At 40.9% G+C, this 17,529-nt stretch overlaps 1 protein-coding gene across 10 annotated transcripts in view; it reads left to right on the top strand.

The window, feature by feature from the left end:
* The window catches only part of ADCYAP1R1 (ADCYAP receptor type I), a 154,397-nt gene extending 139,655 nt beyond the window's left edge, over positions 1-14,742 (top strand). For 5 of the 10 annotated variants that reach the window (XM_066550597.1, XM_066550569.1, XM_066550562.1 and 2 more), the window contains 3 exons: positions 2,102-2,231; positions 2,785-2,826; positions 5,998-14,742. In XM_066550597.1, the coding sequence (XP_066406694.1) occupies positions 2,102-2,231; positions 2,785-2,826; positions 5,998-6,207 (382 nt within the window). In that variant the 3' untranslated portion in view covers positions 6,208-14,742. Of the gene's footprint in view, positions 1-2,101; positions 2,232-2,784; positions 2,827-4,553; positions 5,905-5,997 lie in introns of those variants that run through there. The other 5 variants (XM_066550616.1, XM_066550587.1, XM_066550578.1 and 2 more) reach the window with 2 other exon arrangements.
* Positions 14,743-17,529: the final 2,787 nt, after the last annotated feature.

Raw genomic sequence — 17,529 nt, 5'->3', positions numbered from 1 at the left:
AAATCTTCTCTCTTCCCAATGTTCTTGAAGAAAAGCAATTTTTACAGGCATTCATGTCTCTCAAGGTTTTTATCGTTAAAATCTTCTTTTCCTCTTTATTGATCTTAACAGTCTCTAAACTTCTGAATATGTTATTTAATGCATTTTCTTCTCACTTTTCTGACAATATTAATAACAACACCTCAAATAACTTGATGATGGCATTATACTTCCAGATCCTGCAAACTGATTGTGTGATTAATCAGGTATGATTAATGCCAGAAAACTGACAATAAAAAAGTCTTCCTCTGCATCTTCCCCTAAATTAATCTCCCTAGAGTGCAGCAAGACAGAACACATTAATAGACAATTCTGTTCTGACTTTTAGATCAAAACAACATTTATCCTTTTGTTATTGTTGTCATTAAGTCTGAATATAAATGATAGAAGATATGGAGAGATGATATTTTTTTGTCCAGTTTATTACCTTTAACATCGGGGTTTTTTTTATTCCATGACTACTTTAAGACACTTATATTCTTTACATCCCTTTTGTACAGAGATAACATTATTCTTTAATCTCTTTCTTGAAATTTCTGTTCCTTTTAATTAATCTGATTGTATATCCATAGAGAAAAAGGACTAGAAAGGACTCCAAAAGCTTTTATACACTGGCTCACTCCTGTATAAATTACTTTTTTTAGAGATCATCAAAGCTGGGCACTCTGAACGCTCTTCATCACCCTCTTCCCAGATCGTTCCTCTCTTTTCAAAAGATTTTGGCCAATGTGTAATTTTATAACCCACAAGAAGAGTTTTCTCTGTTTTGTGGGGTGTTCCACCAAGACCTGAGGTTTGGTGTCCATCGGATTTATGGCTCAGGTGTGTTTAGTGCAAGAGCTGGGATGAATTTATCCCAATGGGGCCAAAGTCTGACTAAGAGACACCAGCACTGCACTCATGTCCCATCCCCAGATCACTGCTGGAGATAATTGTGCTCACAAAATTTTTGAAAGCGTGTTAATTAAATCTTCTAAAGCAAACACATCATTTTGGGTTATCACTGAGCATGAATTAGCAAATTCAAATCTGTCTGCAATGCACCAAATAGGTAAAAGCAGAGGGAACATTTGAATTTAAACAAATATGCAGCTCTTTGAAAAATCTTTACAGCTTTTTACCTTGCTTTGTCCTCCATCTGCCTTCTTCACTTACCTGAACATAACCAATGATATTCTTCCCCTCTGAAAATGTCCTGCAGGTTTCTTAGGTCACTTGGTTTGTAATAAAGCACTTGCCTTTTTTTCAGAACATTTGCTTTCTCTTTGCTCGTTTTTTTTGCCGCTCAATCACACAGTGACACTCACCAAAATATGCACAAGTCTTTGCTGGCCCCTGCTATGGGGGCATTTCACCAGTTAAGTGCCCAGATGTCAAATATTAATTTCCAACCCTTTGGTTTATATCAACTGAGCTTAATTTCCCTCTGAAACCTCTTTATTCTGAAGCAGTGAAATAGTTAAAGAGTGGAATTGCACTTAGGTTCCCAACAGTATAAACTGAGACCAAAACCAAACCTTCAGGAATAGTTGTGAGTACAAGAACATGCAGGGGGGTTAACTTTTATTTGTGCCTGTTGGTTTTTTAGCTTTATTTGTGTGGTTGTTTTGGAATTTTTTTGCTGTGTAGAAGCATATTCACACACAGAGAAATCAACAAAAAGTGATTTAAAACTCCACTGGGATTAAGCAATTGGGTGAGAGGTTTATAATTGTACCATAGTAGCAGTCTGAATCCCTTAGCAAGATTCCCCTCATTTTTTGGCATGGTAGGAGAAAATTCCTGCTTATAATAATGCAAATAAAAATAGCAGCAGTGAGCATTAAGCATAATTAACGTGCCATTACTGTAGCAGTGTGAAGAAGGGGGAGCAAACTGCAGTGTGTGTGCAAACAGTCTTTGGGAACAAATAGGAATGTTGCATATTTGTTTGTATAATTACGCGGTGTACGTATTCCCCAAAAGTCTGTCAGAAAAATATTTTCTGTGCTTTCTTCTTTAATTAAAGTGCAGGTTGCTAATTGCAAGGCTGCATTAAAGTTCTTTCCCTCTGTTGTGACAGGAGACTGGCTCGCTCCACCCTGCTGCTGATCCCTTTGTTTGGAATTCACTACACGGTGTTTGCGTTTTCTCCTGAGAATGTCAGTAAGAGGGAGAGGCTGGTGTTTGAATTGGGACTGGGATCCTTCCAGGTGATTACACACTGAATTCAGCTTTCCTTAGAACCAAACCTCTGTTCTTTATATGTACTTTGCATGCACAGGTCTCAGAGCTTGTCTCTGCTCATTTTTGTGTAGGTTTTGTATACCAGGATTTTGGGTTTGTTTGCATGTTGTGGTTTTTTTAACTCCAGCTGTTTTCTATCAAATGCTTTATTAAAACAATACTATATTACATTTATACTATATCATAACTATACTAAAGAGATACTAAAAGATACTAAAGAAAAACCCATGACTGTCTGAGACAGCCAGGACACAGCTTTGACCCAATTGGCCAAGAAAACAAAACAATCCTCAGCAGAATCCAATTGACAAATCCCTTCAGGTAAACAATCTTCCTAACACATTCCACATGTGCAAAAACAACAGGAGCAGCAAGTAGAGATAAGAATTGTTTTCTCTTCTTCTCTCTGTGCTTCTCCAGGAAAAATCCAGGGAGAGAGAATTATGTCTCACTCTGACTCTTATGTCATTCCTTCAGGATTTGAATTACTTTTTTTTCTTTTCTCTCCCATTTCCCTAGGGTTTTGTTGTTGCTGTTCTCTACTGCTTCTTGAATGGGGAGGTAAGATTTTTAATATTAAATGTCCTTCACTCATCATCCACATCCCATTTTCTTGTGGGAGTAACTGCTGTTCCAGCTGTCCATTCTAACTCTCATCTACCATAATCCCTGATAATTTAGTCTTAATCTCACAATTCTCAGAAAAAAAAAAATAAAAAAAAAGAAAAAAAAAGAAAAAAAAAAAGAAAAAAGGATTTGTGATGTCTTTATCAAACCAAAACATTGGCCTTACCAGAGATGATGGCTTAGATTGAGGCTTCCTGACAGGGGTAGGATATGGACAGGTCTCTCTTGAAATGTCATCCCAGAATTTTGCACTGGTTTTATTGAACAGGGCAAAGCCCTGTTCTTGCCAGCCCACTGTCCCAGTCTTTTCAGATCTCTCCAAGAGGTCTGACATGTCTCTGCCACCACTCAGTTTGGAGCCAGCAGCCAAACTGGTGATGGTGCTTTCAATCTGAGATACACCAGAAGATGGTGAGGGCCTGGCACAGGTGCCCAGAGAAGCTGTGGCTGCCCCTGGATCCCTGGAAGTGCCCAAGGCCAGGTTGGACAGGGCTTGGAGCAGCCTGGAGTATTGTATTTGCTGGGAAATGTCCTGATGAAGGCAGGAATGATGAATCTGACTCCATGTTCTCAGAAGGCTCATTTATTACTTTATAATACTATATTATATTAAAGAATACTATACTAAACTATACTAAAGAATACAGAAAGGATACAGACAGAATGCTAAAAAGATAATAATGAAAACTCCTGACTCTGGGAGTCTCGACACAGCTTGGCCCTGATTGGCCAAAGAGTGAAAACAACTCCCAGCAGAATCCAATGAAACAATCACCTGTGGGTAAACAATCTCCAGACACATTTCACATGAGCACAACACAGGAGAAGCAAATGAGATAAGAATTGTTTTCTTTTTCTCTGAGGCTTCTCAGCTTCCCAGGAGAAAAATCCTGGGCGAAGGGATTTTTTCAGAGAACGTGAATGCTACACTGGGGTAGTTGAAGGTGTCCCTGCACGTAGCAGGGGGTGGAAGGAGATGACCTTTAAGGTCTCTTCCAACCCAAACCATTCCATGCTCTGTGTGGAACAGTGTGGGGTCCACTATCAATGCCTGGAGGACACCATTAGTGATAAGGTGCCAGGCTAAATAAAAAAACATTGTTCACCTCTCAGTGTGGTCTCTTTCCCCTCTGGAAGATCATGCATCCACCTTAAATCTTTCCAGCTTTCCTAGGAAAAGGCTGAGGAGAACAATATCAAACCCTTCACTGAAGGCTGTTTTCTTGGGCACCACCCAACTGGTGCCAGCTTCTCTCCTGAGCACCTTCCCCCCTTCACACTTACAGCCCAAGGGTGGCAGGTGCCCAGAGCCACCGCCCAGACACCACCTGGGTGCCTTGCAAGCCTCACACTCCTCTCAGCCCATGGCAACTGCTGCTGGCCACATCTGTGGTTTCCTCTGGTTCTCCTGTTCCAATCTGCATTTCCCTGCCTGTTTATCTGACTGAATAGCTGAGGTAATTGTTCTCTGAATTGCTGGAAAGGTGTTCCCTGCTCAATGTTGCCTTAAGAGGAGCATGGAACATTGAGAGTTCATCCATGAACAGCTGAAACCATGAACTCTAGAACATCCATGAACTCTGAGTGGAGTTCTCTCCTCCCCTGCTATGCATCTCTTGTGCAGCCCAACAGTAAAATCACCTTATTTTCTTCTTTTCAAGGGGGCTGACTGCAGATATAGCCTGGAATTGCTGATCTCTGGTGCAAAGAGGTCTCAAACTCCTTGATCCAAGTGATTCCTTCTCAGATAAACCACAACAATCTCCAAGCTCATCAAACAAACTTATGGGTTGTCTTTGCTTATGGGCATAGTCAAGTTCTCCTGAAGCCCCTTGGAAGGAGTGTGGGGTAGTTCTTAGCCAAACCAACACAACCAGGTTAATTAAAGCCATTTTTCTTCTCAAGATATCAGAAAATAGTAATTAGAGAATGTCTTGTGCCTCCACTAAATTTCCTACAGCAAGAAAATGTTTGGAATATCACACTCTTCCAGATGCAAATACTATTCCCTTTTTAGAGAGAAATTATAACTCCATTCTCTATCTGATTTTTAAATATCTATGTTTTAGATAACTTTAACTCCAATTGGAATTTTTAGGTCTTAGAAGGAGAATGTAAGTTTTCCAGTTGGATTTTTCCTCCCTGTAGTTTTTTGTCTGTACAGTTGAAGCTCTTATTTAGCATTTTGACAATATTAATCCAGGGAAATCCAGCAATGTCTGTTGTAGACAAGACAAACATCTTTGACACAGCAGGTCATTGGAGATTGGAAAAATATATTGGGAAAACATCTCTACATATTCCCTTGTTCTTACACTATTTCATCCAGAAATACAATACAGGAATGAGTAATCAAGTAAATGTTGGCCTGAGCTACTACAACCTCATTTACATTAAATCTTTACTACTTTATCTATTTATACACTTGGGCACCCCCCAGCAGTGTTGCCAGGAAACTGATAATGAGTGAAAAGTAGAAAAGCTGTGGGATTATTTACATATTGCCTAATTGAAATTCTGACCTTGGATTGTTTTACTCTTGGTGATTTACTGTGGGTGCCAATAAAAAAATAACCTCCCAAGAGAAGGAGGATGGCACAGATGTGCATCAATCCCAGAGCTGCTCTGCTTGGAGAGGATCTGAAAGCAAGAGGCAAAATTTTGTGTAAACATCCATCCATTAATGGCAGGTGAGAGAAGCTGCCTCTGTGGACAAGGTATTTCAATATTATCCAGTGTTTTTGATTGCTGGTTTCTTTGACTCCTTGCTGTATCTTTGGTACTGGCCAATGATGAAAACAGGCTATTTTTTTCCTCCAGGTGGTGTTGATCAGGTCTTCCATGCACCTCTGGGCTGATCCTAAATTATCTGAAGTCAGATACAGAACCTGGGCTGGGCTGTAGTTCCCCACTACATGCCCAGACCAACCTCTTCCAGCCATGGAAAAGTAATTTCAGATTTTGCTGAACACAGGAGTTTAATAATAAATAACAGTTTACTAAACCTTAAAACCAGTTCTGTCGAATTGTGGGTTTTTTTCTAATCTTGATAATTTGTCAGCATGTCCTCGAGCGGCTAAGTACATAAAAAATGACCTTTTGAAGTTTCTCCCTAAAGGTGCAATCAGAAATAAAGAGAAAATGGAGGAGCTGGAAAGTCAACCGGTATTTTGCTGTGGATTTCAAACATCGCCATCCTTCTCTAGCGAGCAGCGGAGTGAACGGGGGGACACAACTCTCCATTCTGAGCAAGAGCAGCTCTCAGATTCGGATGTCCAGCATAAATGCAGAGAACCTGGCGACATGAGCAGCTGAGGAGAGCAAAGCAACCAACGAGCAAACCAAAAACCATCCCTTGAAAAAGAAAAAAAAGGAAATAATAGTTTTGGTGGTGGTGCAGGTCTCGCTTCCTTTCCCTTTTCTCCTTTTCCTTTCCTTTCCTTTCCTTTCCTTTCCTTTCCTTTCCTTTCCTTTCCTTTCCTTTCCTTTCCTTTCCTTTCCTTTCCTTTCCTTTCCTTTCCTTTCCTTTCCTTTCCTTTCCTTTCCTTTCCTTTCCTTTCCTTTCCTTTCCTTTCCTTTCCTTTCCTTTCCCTTTCCTTTCCCTTTCCTTTCCTTTCCCTTTCCTTTCCTTTCCCTTTCCTTTTTTTCCATTTTCCATTCCTTTCTTTCTCCTCTCCTTTTCCTTTCCTTTTTCTGTTTTCCTTTTTCCATTTTCCTCTCCTCTCCTCTCCTCTCCTCTCCTCTCCTCTCCTCTCCTCTCCTCTCCTCTCCTCTCCTCTCCTCTCCTCTCCTCTCCTCTCCTCTCCCCTTTTTCCATTTTCCTTTTTCCATTTTCCTTTCCTTTCCTTTTTCCTCTCCTCCCCAGAGGTGAAAAAACAAAGGAAATGTGTAAATATCTCTTTTTAACAGTCACTGTAAATACCCAGCTGTACTCAAGGCCATTAATGGAGAATGTTTAAAAGACAACCAAGAGGCCAAACCTACCCACTGAACTATTCCCATTTCAGAGCATCTGCGAGTAATCCGTGTCCGTCCAAAGTAACAAGTGATTGCTGTGCAGTTGTGATCCTTGGCTGCCAAACTGACCCTACTCTGTGAATGGAGTCATTTTTCCACCTGGTTTCCATTTTGGGTTGGATTTGCCTATTTTTTTGTTTTTCCCTAGTCCAACATGTCTTAGCCTGTCCCTGTCTTTTGGCACGTGAATTTCCGCAGTGTTTCTCTTTGGAGTCTTAGGATGGAGCTAATGTGCTTGGGTTGATCAGTCCAGCTTGATTCAGGAGGATCTCCGGAAAACTGAGTCCATGGCTGGATTCAGACATCCCCAATGGATTCAGAGGAACAGCTGTGCCAACACTAAACTGCACATCCGTGTAGGAACTTCAGGCAAGAGCAGTGGGATCTGCTGTGCTTTCCATACCCAGGGACACTCCCAGCAATGCTTTCTGTTCTAGCCAAGCTGTGAATTTTCTAAAAGGGCCATGCAGTTGAGATATAGGTCTATTTTTGGCATTGATTGATAGATTGATCATTTGGACTCTTTATATCACCAATAACTGTCCCTCCCCTCCCACCTTAAGAGCAAGAGGCAGTTCCAGGGTGGCCTTTCCCTCCAGATGACCTTGAACCCTCTGCTCCAGTGGCCGCACGTGGCACAGGTGGCTTGGGGGGCAGTGCTGTCACACAGAGTGCCGTGCCTTTGCCACCTGGTTGACTTCTGAGTGTTGACTCCTCCCTGCCAGAGCAAAGAGGCACGAGAAGGACCTGGTGGGATCACCCTGGAAGGTAAAAAAAAAAAATAATCACCTGCATTTGGTGAGGAAAAAAAACCAACTAAACTGAACACTAGGATGGCATGGAAGGAAAGGATAAAGACTTTGGATGACTTCCCACACCTGGCAGTTCTCTCTTTCTCTTGGGATATTCTGTTTGTTTCACCACCAATGGTCTTACTGCTTTTCTTGGAGAGGAACTCGAATGTTCTTTCAACCTTTGCCTTGTAGTTAAAGCCACGACTGCTACAAATCTACTTCAACCCGATGTCAATGATGTCAATTCTTAAGAGTCTTTATACAGCGCAAAAAAAAAGGCCTGGAGGGCCGTCCTAGCGCTCCCTTCATCTTGGATTTATGAATTTATGAACTGAGAAATATATATATATATATCAAATATATATATATGTGCGTGTATGTGTATGCATATATTACAAACAAAGATGAAAATGGCATTTTAAATGTGAAGTTTTGAACTGAAACTAATAGTAACCAGGAAATTCAAAATTCAGGCTTGTTCTTCAGTGTTAGTTGACATGATCATAAACTAAAAAACAGAAAAAAAAGTGAAATACTTGGAATATTAGTGTCAGCTGAGTGTGAGCTTTTAATTTCTCTGGTTTATGTTAGTTTAAGTACAAAAGAAAAAAGAGTTTTGATGTCATTTTAAGCAGAGATTTTTAAAGATAATCCTAGTTTACTTATTTTTAAAAGGAGAAAAAAAGAAAGGTCTCAAAGTTGTGTAAGAAAGATTAATTATAATAATACTTAACACTTATATACTCCTTTATGGGAATATTCTGCTCTTGGCTGGAGCCATCTAAATGAATGTAAATTTAATTCAAAACAGACAGAAATGTTTGAGGTCATATTGGTACAGGATCATGCTCTTAAGAGATGGGGACAGCCCTGTCATGTGAAATCTGCCGTGGCACAGAGGACCAGCAAAACAGCTGAAACCACTTCCATTGCACTCCAGGTTCACAAATGGGATTTATATGATCCAAACACCTTTTTTTCCCCAAGTCTACAGCACTGATTTGCTGCTCTGACAGCAGAATTTGTTTCCCTCTTCCCAGCTCTCTGTAAAAGTCAAAGTGTTTTTAACTGATGGATTGGCCCTTTGTCTTTCTTCAGATGCTTCTTAAAGCTATTTTAGAATGTTTCTCCAGAAATCAGGTACTTTGTTGTCCAGACAGAGTTAGGGAAAGGCAGATTTATCAGGTAAATGCATATTTGACAATTTTGTGTAGGATGGGCTTTCACAAGGATTATATTGCCAACACTGTAAATGTATTATTTAAAAAAAAAAGCTTTTTTTTTGCATGAATGGCTATTAGCCAGTTTTCAATCATTAATAACTTAGAATTGTGGAAAAAAAGATGTCAAATAACTGCCTCTAGCTGGAGACTTTTTCTTGTTTCAGCCCAGAGCAAGAAGGTGTTTGGATCTTTTCCTTATTTTATTTTTTTTTTTTGCCGTTGTTGAAATTTTTCTGAGCTTACTTCTGGGTTTTGTTGTTTTCCTGGCCATCCTAGAGTGCTCTGCAGTTTGAGTTGGTGGATCTCAGTCCAGTGCCTTGTGGGCAAATGTCCACATCACCAAAACCACCCTCTGACCCTGCACACTGGAGACCAGGTCCTCAGCTAAATTAAATCAGTACAGAAAAATGCTGTTGTTGTTAGAATAAACTGCTTCACCTGGAATTGGGATTTGGCCTCAGCACATTGTTATTACCATTAATTTTTGGTGGTCCCAGATAGAGAGTCCAGGGATGGAAAAGTTGTGAAAAGTTGGATTTGCTCCTTAATTCCTTGAGCCAATGCTCAGGAGTTTGAAGGGCAGTGGAGGGGAAATTTCTATTGTTGCAGACATTGTGTTTCTTGTTCAGTAGAAAAACTGAATCTGTTCACCAGCACTGAATTTACCAGAAGAAATGGGATCTTCAACATATTAAATATAAAATCTATTATACAAAAAAAAAAAAAAAGGAAAACAAAACCTTCTATTATGATTTTATTTCTCTGAATAGAAGTGTTGATGCACTGGCAGATTTGGCTTTTCCTGAGTCACTGGAACTTTCCCAGTGTCCCTGGAAGGGACAGGTCACACCTGAGGTGGACACAGTTGTGGGATCCAGACTCTGATGCCATTGGCACAAATGAGCTCTCCACAAATCTCTCTGTTGAATGTAAGCTGCAGGTGCTGGCCAGGCGTGGCCACCCCACAGTGGCTGTTTTTCCATTTTGTTTCAGGAGGGAAGAATCCAACAGGCAGTTTGCTTCTCTGTGTGTGTAAATATCAACTGAGTGTAACAGTGCTTTGTTTGATTTTTCACTGTGAAATATATTTTGGAGCTAGAAAGGCTGTGTTATTAAAAACAGTACAAGATTAAAACAAAACAAAAAAAAAAAAGTGTGCAGTGCTCCTTGAGCCATTTTTTCTACCATGTCCATAATGTATTTCCTGTCTAATTTTCTTATTTTGCTTTTATAAATGTACAGAAAAATTTTTGTGCTGCAGGTTTTGTGACTATTTACTGTATCTAACCACTGTTTTGATTATTGACTTGTCAGTGTGGAGTGCTGGTACTGCAGGACAATTCACATCCCAAAAATGAAAACTACAACCTAGATTGTAAAGGATGAGCCTGTTTCATTGCTGCATGGTGATGTCACCTCCTTTTACTGTCACTTTTAGTGTTTCTGGAACTCAGAGCCCAGGGAAAGAACCTTAAATGCTTAGTTCTGGGAAGTTTTGAATCATAGAGGAAAACCACTCAAGTTCCTCTGCATTATTTAAATGTTTGCATTAGAAAACCAGGTGTTAAAGTGGGGTGGTGGGAGAAGGGATGAAGGTAGGTGAGTCCAGAGGAAAATGCAGTTTGGAAATTAAATCCAGACACTTTATTGGGTGTTTGGCTGCTCCCTTTCAGCATCTGTCTCTCATTGCACCTTAAGGACAGTGCAATGACAAGGCTAAATAACAACCAGGAGTGACCATGAACTGATAATTTGAGTTTCCCTTTGCAAAGATGCCTCTCCCTGAACCCTCTCCATCATCAATAGCAAGTGTGGAATACCTTCCAGAAGGGAATGAAGTTCATAGAACCAACAACCAAGGCTGGAGGTGACCTTGAATGACAAATGTGGTCCAACCTTTCCTGAGAAAGGGAGCCAGGATGAGTTTATCCCACACCCTGTCCAGTCACCTCTTGAAAACCTCCCCGATAGGGACCACCCCTCACCTCTGGGGAGGTTCTTCCCATGAATGGCTGCTCTCACCCAAAAAAAATTTCTTTCTTATATCAAGATGATCCCTCTCCTGGTGCAGCTTGTCACCCTTGCCTTCTCCATGTGGATCCTTGTGGAAAAGAGAACCTTCATCCTCTTTCTGACCGCTCTTTTAGTACTGGAATAGTTTGGTGAGGTGGCCACGGAGGCTTCTTTTCTCCAGGGAAAAATTCCCAGTTTTTCTTCACTGCCCCCATTGTCCAGCCCTCTGATTATTTTCATGGTCCTCCCTGTGGCCTTCTCCAGTCTGGCCACATCTTTCTTTCATTTTGAGGACCAGAATGGGACACAAGAGAGAGTTTCTTGGACTCATGCTAAAAACCTGACTGTGAGACTCCTCAGCAGTGACAGAAGGATCAGTTGCCATAATTTGCCTCGCCAATTTATTATAAAAATTGTGGCTTTTCATAATATTTTCATGTCAAGGTGGATTAAATTCTACTTCTGAACAGCAGTGTAGATCCAGTGCTTGCATATGAAGGGACCTCTGGTCAGCTCAAAAATTCAGGGTTTTTTTCTAAAGCCCCAAGGACAAAAGAAACCAGTAACTAAAAATAGGCAAAGCAAAAATGACCAAGGACAAAACATATTCACTCAATATGAAGGAAGCTTTTTAATTGGCATTATTTTCATAATATTTTACTCCCATTCCTAAACTGATCACCCCTCCTTTAAAAATTCAGCATCTTTTTTTTTTCACCTCTTCCCATTGGAAAGTTACTGTAAAACATTTTTGGCAGCTAAAAACCTTTATCTGAACCTGGAGTTGAAATAACTCCTGGCTCACTTGGCTCCCTTGTCATACTGATCTTGCCTCCAGTTTCCTTCTCTTTTCCTGAGATATAAACAGCTTTATTTCAGATGAAATCTACAGTTTGTATTTGATCATACAGCTGCAAGATAAGGCTAAAAATAGTCAGGCTATTAAGCTGCATTTCTCTCAGCTCTAATCCAAATTTGGGCAGCAAAACCAGTGCAAAGAATGAAATACAGACAGACATGGATTCTTTGAAAATAGCAGGAAAATTACCTGCAAGCAGCTGGCCAAGCATCCTGGGAGGGAAAGGAAATAAAAAAGGAACAATAAAAATTAAGAGAAAGATTTTCAGTTCTTGAAAGTGTATAAATGAGATTTGGGGTTTGAGCAATTTTTGTTCAGCCAAACCTAAAAGGGAAATAGCTCCAATATTTTGTTTTTTGGTTTTCAGTTAAATCTTGCAAGGGAAGCTTTTCCAATCAAATAGATGGGACACACATTCAGTCAAAATACTGCAGGAAATCATTAAAATATGTTAAAATACACCAATGGTGTCAGTTTGGGAGGTTTCAGTGCTTTTGTCTGGCACTACTACTAAATCTCTACTAAATGTGGCCTGTGAACCTTACAAATATCCAACTTTACACTATTTTTTCTGCCCTGACAGAAATTAGTTATCAAAATTTCAGAGTTATAGCAGAAAAAAAAAAATTGTTCACAGTGAATTGAACAAACAGTAGCAACAAAAGAAATGCAAACCCCATTATTTTAATTGGCTTTATTTGCCTTGGCATTTGTACTTGGGTTTTAAGAGTGTTTCAGAAACAATTGCCCATGTCAGAAGTTTTCAGTTTGTGGCCTGTGGAGGCTCCAGAGCCCAAAGATGGTTTCTGAAGTGTTCATGGATGATTATTAAGGAAATTAAGTTCATTCTTTGTATAGCAATAGATTCTTTAAGGCTATTGAAGAGCTTTAGTCCTTTCTGCATTTATGCCAAGGCTCCCACTGATCAAAAACCTAGAAAATTCAATAAATTAAGATTTTCCCCATAAGATGATGTGATTCCACAATCAAAAATCTAGAAAATTCAATAAATTAAGATTTTCCCCATAAGATGATGTGATTCCACAATCAAAAATCTAGAAAATTCAATAAATTAAGATTTTCCCCATAAGATGATGTGATTCCACAATAGCAGACCTTCTCTTTTGTTCTGAGATCTTTCTCATGGGGCAAGGCTTCCAGAGCAAGGTGTGCTCATATTATGAATATTGTTCTTCTGTGACCTCAGCAGAGCTGTCATAGCATGGAAGGTCCAAAGTCTTGGTGAGAACAGGATTGTGGACACCACATGGGATCCTGCCTGACAGGATCAGTGTCTGCTGTAGCTCCTAAGTCATATCTGTGGACATCTAGGAAATAGATAAACTCACAGAGTGGGATTCAGCCCAAACTCAGACTTGATCATCTCAGTGGAGGCAATGTTCCTTGGACTCCTTTTCTGCAGCTGTGAAAATGTACATAATGCAAAAATACAACCAAATATCTGTTCTGAAGTAGTTTTCTTCCCTAGGAGTTGAATATCAAGGGCTGTATTAGATGTGTGCCTTTCAACACCTGGCACTACTGGCATGAGGTATTTGGCTCAGAGCTAAACCAGAAGAGCAGAAGGCTGAGGACACACCCACATCATTTATACAACAAAAGGGAAGATTTCTTCCTTTATTCTGGTTTCTGCACTTTGCCTTTTTGGTCTCAAGAGAGAAATGAGCAATTTCAGAGGACAAGCATCAAACATTTTTGATGTCTGCTCCAGGGTGAGATGATTCACACTTTGCAAGTGGCTCTTTCTCTCCTCCAGGACATCTCCCTGACCAGATTAGAGACAGATGCTGACCCTGGGGAGGCCTAGATAGAAATGAATTTTCCCTGGCAACTTTGCCCAATCACTATTGTTCTGTCTCATGCATGCTGAGAAATGATGGTCTTGAAAAGCTTTGAGCTGGCTCCTGTTGGGTATTACCAACCAGATTTGGGGGAGGTGGATGCCTGGTAAAGAGTCAGAGCTCTCATGGAGAGTTTTCAGGATGCTTTGTTCTCCCTGTCAGATTGTGTCCACACAACCAGCACTTCTGTGTCCAGGAACAAACCATAATAACAGTGCACATGCAGTAAAAGAAAATAAACCAGAAAGGATTTTACCCTCTGATTTTAGCAGTCAGGCACATGCAACCAGTTCAGAATTGCATTTAAGAGCCAGGTAGGAGGATATGGAGGATGCAGCAGCAGCTGAGGATGCTCTGATGTTGATGATGCTCTGTGTATATCTGTACTAAAGAGCTAAGTTCAGCTAAATACACATTGTACTTTGTGTATGAAAACACACCAGCAGAGCTTGGACAATGTTTTGAACCTCATGGTCTTTCACCTTCTTATGATTCAAACTGCAATTTCCCATTGGCTTTCTTTTGGGGAATTCATCCATGTGAAGAATTACTGTGTGATATGACACTGTGTGATCTGACACTCTTCAGTGTCTGAAATTACTTAGGCTTCTGCATATGCCTTTCCCAATGGACTTTGTGCTTGCAGAGAAGTCTCAAGAGGCCTTTGTGTATCAGTATAACCTGTAAAAAAACAAATATTTGGTGTGTTCATTCTCTTTCCCTTCTACTTGTCAATTTAGTGGCAATGCAACCTGCTATAGCTCAGAGAAGAACCAAGTTATTGGATGGAAAGCTGTATTTTGGCTTTTGACTGTGTCAAGGTACAAAGTTCCTGGCCTGTTGGGTCTAATACTGACCTTTTTTGGTCAAAATTGGTTTAATTGGTAATGGGATCTGGGGTTATTCAGCTTTGTTATGAGGTGGAAACACAGATATCAACTGCTGCTTTCTAACCTTTTTTGTGTTTTGAGAAATTGTTTTTAACATGTATACTGCTGTAGATGACACAATAAATGTATTATCATTTTGTAAAAGTCTGTTCTGATATAAAATTGCACCAAAGAGAACTTTTTGTCTGTGAACTTACAGGGTAGTGTTTTCTTTTCCTGCAGCAGAAGCTCTTTGGGCTAAAAGGGTTCACTGGCTTCTTCATGGGAAGAAGGAGACCCTGGAATCTTCTGGCAAAGTCAGTCCTGGCCCAACCAGGGATGAGATCTTTGCCATGCAGTTCCTTCTCCATAAACCACTGGCGCTTATCTCCCTGCATCAGTATCAGACAGGACTGTGGGCCAATATCACCAAACCAAATGTAACACACTCTCTAAAAACCCCTGTGCCTCTGGGTTTGATCCACAGGGGACTAAATATTATTCCTACAGGGTGTAAACAGGAGCAGAAATTCTGTTGTCCTCAAACAAAGACGTTGCCAGTGGCCCAAAGTGGAAATAGATCTCTGTAACACCTGAAGTGCTTCAAGGCTTCCTTTCTTTCATGGCCAAATCAAACCTGAAGAGTTTGATCATCAGGGTAATGTTTAAAGCAGCAAGTAAAAATTTTTAAAGCAGAACCAGAGCACACAGCCTCAAGCTGCACCAGGGGAAATACAGGTTGGATAGCAGGGAAAAATTTTTCACAGAAAGAGTGATAAAGTTCTGGAATGGCTGCCCGGGGAGGTGGTGGAGTCCCCATCCCTGGGTGTGTTTAACAAAGCCTGGATGTGGCACTGGGTGCCAGGGTTTGGTTGAGCTGTTGGGGCTGGGTTGGACTTGATGATCTTGAAGGTCCCTTCCAACCCAGTGATTCTGTGATTCTGTGAATTCCATTGAAACTCCAGAAACAGAAGATGTGGGATCTCAGCACATCGTTCCCGATGTCCAGAGATGCCAGGAGAACCCTTGGGGATCTCGGAAATCCTGGAATGTTGCCAAGAGTGTTTGGTGGCTTGATTTTGATCCATCCACAGAAGTGACAGCAGTTTGAGGACATGAGAATCACTTTAGAGTAAAGGGTGTAAAAGGAGCACATTTAGAGGGTGAAATATAAACTTTAAGGTTTTTGGTACAGGGGGGTTATGGAGACAAGATGGAGGGATCAGGGCATGTCTCATCCTTCTTCTTTCTTCTTCTTGTCCTCCATCTCCTGTGGTGATGTTGGCACTTGGGGATTGGTTTATGGTGAGGGTGCACTTGCCAACATGGGTGAAAAGTATTGGAAAATAAAGGTAAATATCATGTACGTAGATTTTAGTAAAAAAAGACATGACCGCCCCGTGGGTGGTCAGAGTGCCCTTGGCTGCCTTGCAGATCAGACCTCTGTTGGGCAGACAGAAAATTTTGTAGATAAGAAACAATAAACAATCAGAAGACCGAAAAACTGAAGAGTCCAGACTCGTCCTTTGAAACGCGTGCCACCCAAGAACCACCCTACCTGTGTCGGGGCAGAGACAGACAGCCGGACCCGACAAGAAGATTCCACAGAAGATGAACTATTTCTGGTATTTTCCCCATCTTCCTCCATCAGTTACCATCAGCCTTTGCCTGTCCCTCATGGATCCCCCACACAGGAGGCATCATTTAACTCATTGTTGGGCCAAAGTGCAGGTATTTGGAGCTGTGATGGGAAAATGGACACACCTTTAGTGAAATTGAGGTCAGAGATGTGTCATGGAGCAGCAGGGCTGGAGATCACCACCCCAAAGCAACACTGAGGCAGGACCTGGGAGCAAAGGGAGCCACGGGCAGGTGGGGATTTGGGAAGGACAGGGCACATCTACGTATTTTCACTTTTGCTACATTTCAAATCACTGTAAATGGCCTTCACATGGATCTCCTCCATGACCTGAGGCAGCCTCAGCACTTCATTTTTTTTTTTGAGGGCTGTATAATGGGGCACAGGATGTGTCTCCCCTTCCCACCATGTGCAGAATGGCTGCACCAGTCAGTGTCTCCCTAATCACAGAAATCAAATTAAAAAGCAAATGTAGAACAGGTAATCTGGAAAAACCTCTAATTTCTAAATTTTTTATGTAGCCTAAGTGTTTGGGGTTTTTTTAGACAGAGAAAGAAAAGGCACCTCCAAAAGTATTTCAGCCACTCTACAAGACCTGTGTAATTATTCACTATTTCAAAGACAAAATACCACACAAAAGCACATTTGCTCCAAATCCCACACACCTGATTTCAATGAGGAAAGCTTCATTTAATCAAGGAGCAACTACCTTGAATTCAGTTGTATTTTCTGCAATTGAACAAATCCTCCTCAGATGCTCAAATAATTCTTGCTCTGGGTGTGTTAGGCAGCCTTGAGGAAGCTCTCAATGTGCAAAATAGATAAAGCTGCCTGCTGGAAGGATTTCTTTCAATTTAGAGCCCAATAAATCAAAATTTCTTAAACAATCATGCTGACATTATCAGAGTTAGACATCTACTCTCAGAAATTTCAGATACCTTAACAAACTGTCATTGCTGCAACACCATAAAAAACAGCTGGAAAAAGTAGGTTTTGATCTTTTAAGGGTGTCATGTAGTTCATAAAGGGATTTAAAAATAATTCCTGGAGAGTTAAACTCTGCCAAAGACACCAGGGGATTAGAGGAGGAGAAAGCAGCTGATGTAATTGAATTGTCTCTCGCAGCTGCCCTTCGGGAGTGGTTTAAAGCTCACTCATGAGAGGTATGGGAGCCCTGCCTGGCTCTGTGGCTGCACACATCCAGCTCCAGGAGGTGGCAGTGGCTCCACACGGAACACACAGCACAGCTAAACACGGCTTGGGACAGTTCTTCTGCTTTCCCAGGCTTTCCAAAAAGCAAAATATCCCTCCCTGAAGCATTCCCGACTCATTAACACACCCACACGAACTCAGGTGTGTCA

Source organism: Molothrus aeneus, chromosome 1 (assembly GCF_037042795.1).
Source record: "Molothrus aeneus isolate 106 chromosome 1, BPBGC_Maene_1.0, whole genome shotgun sequence".
In the NCBI taxonomy this organism is placed as follows: Eukaryota; Metazoa; Chordata; class Aves; order Passeriformes; family Icteridae; genus Molothrus; species Molothrus aeneus.
This window is presented reverse-complemented; position numbering and strand designations above follow the sequence as displayed.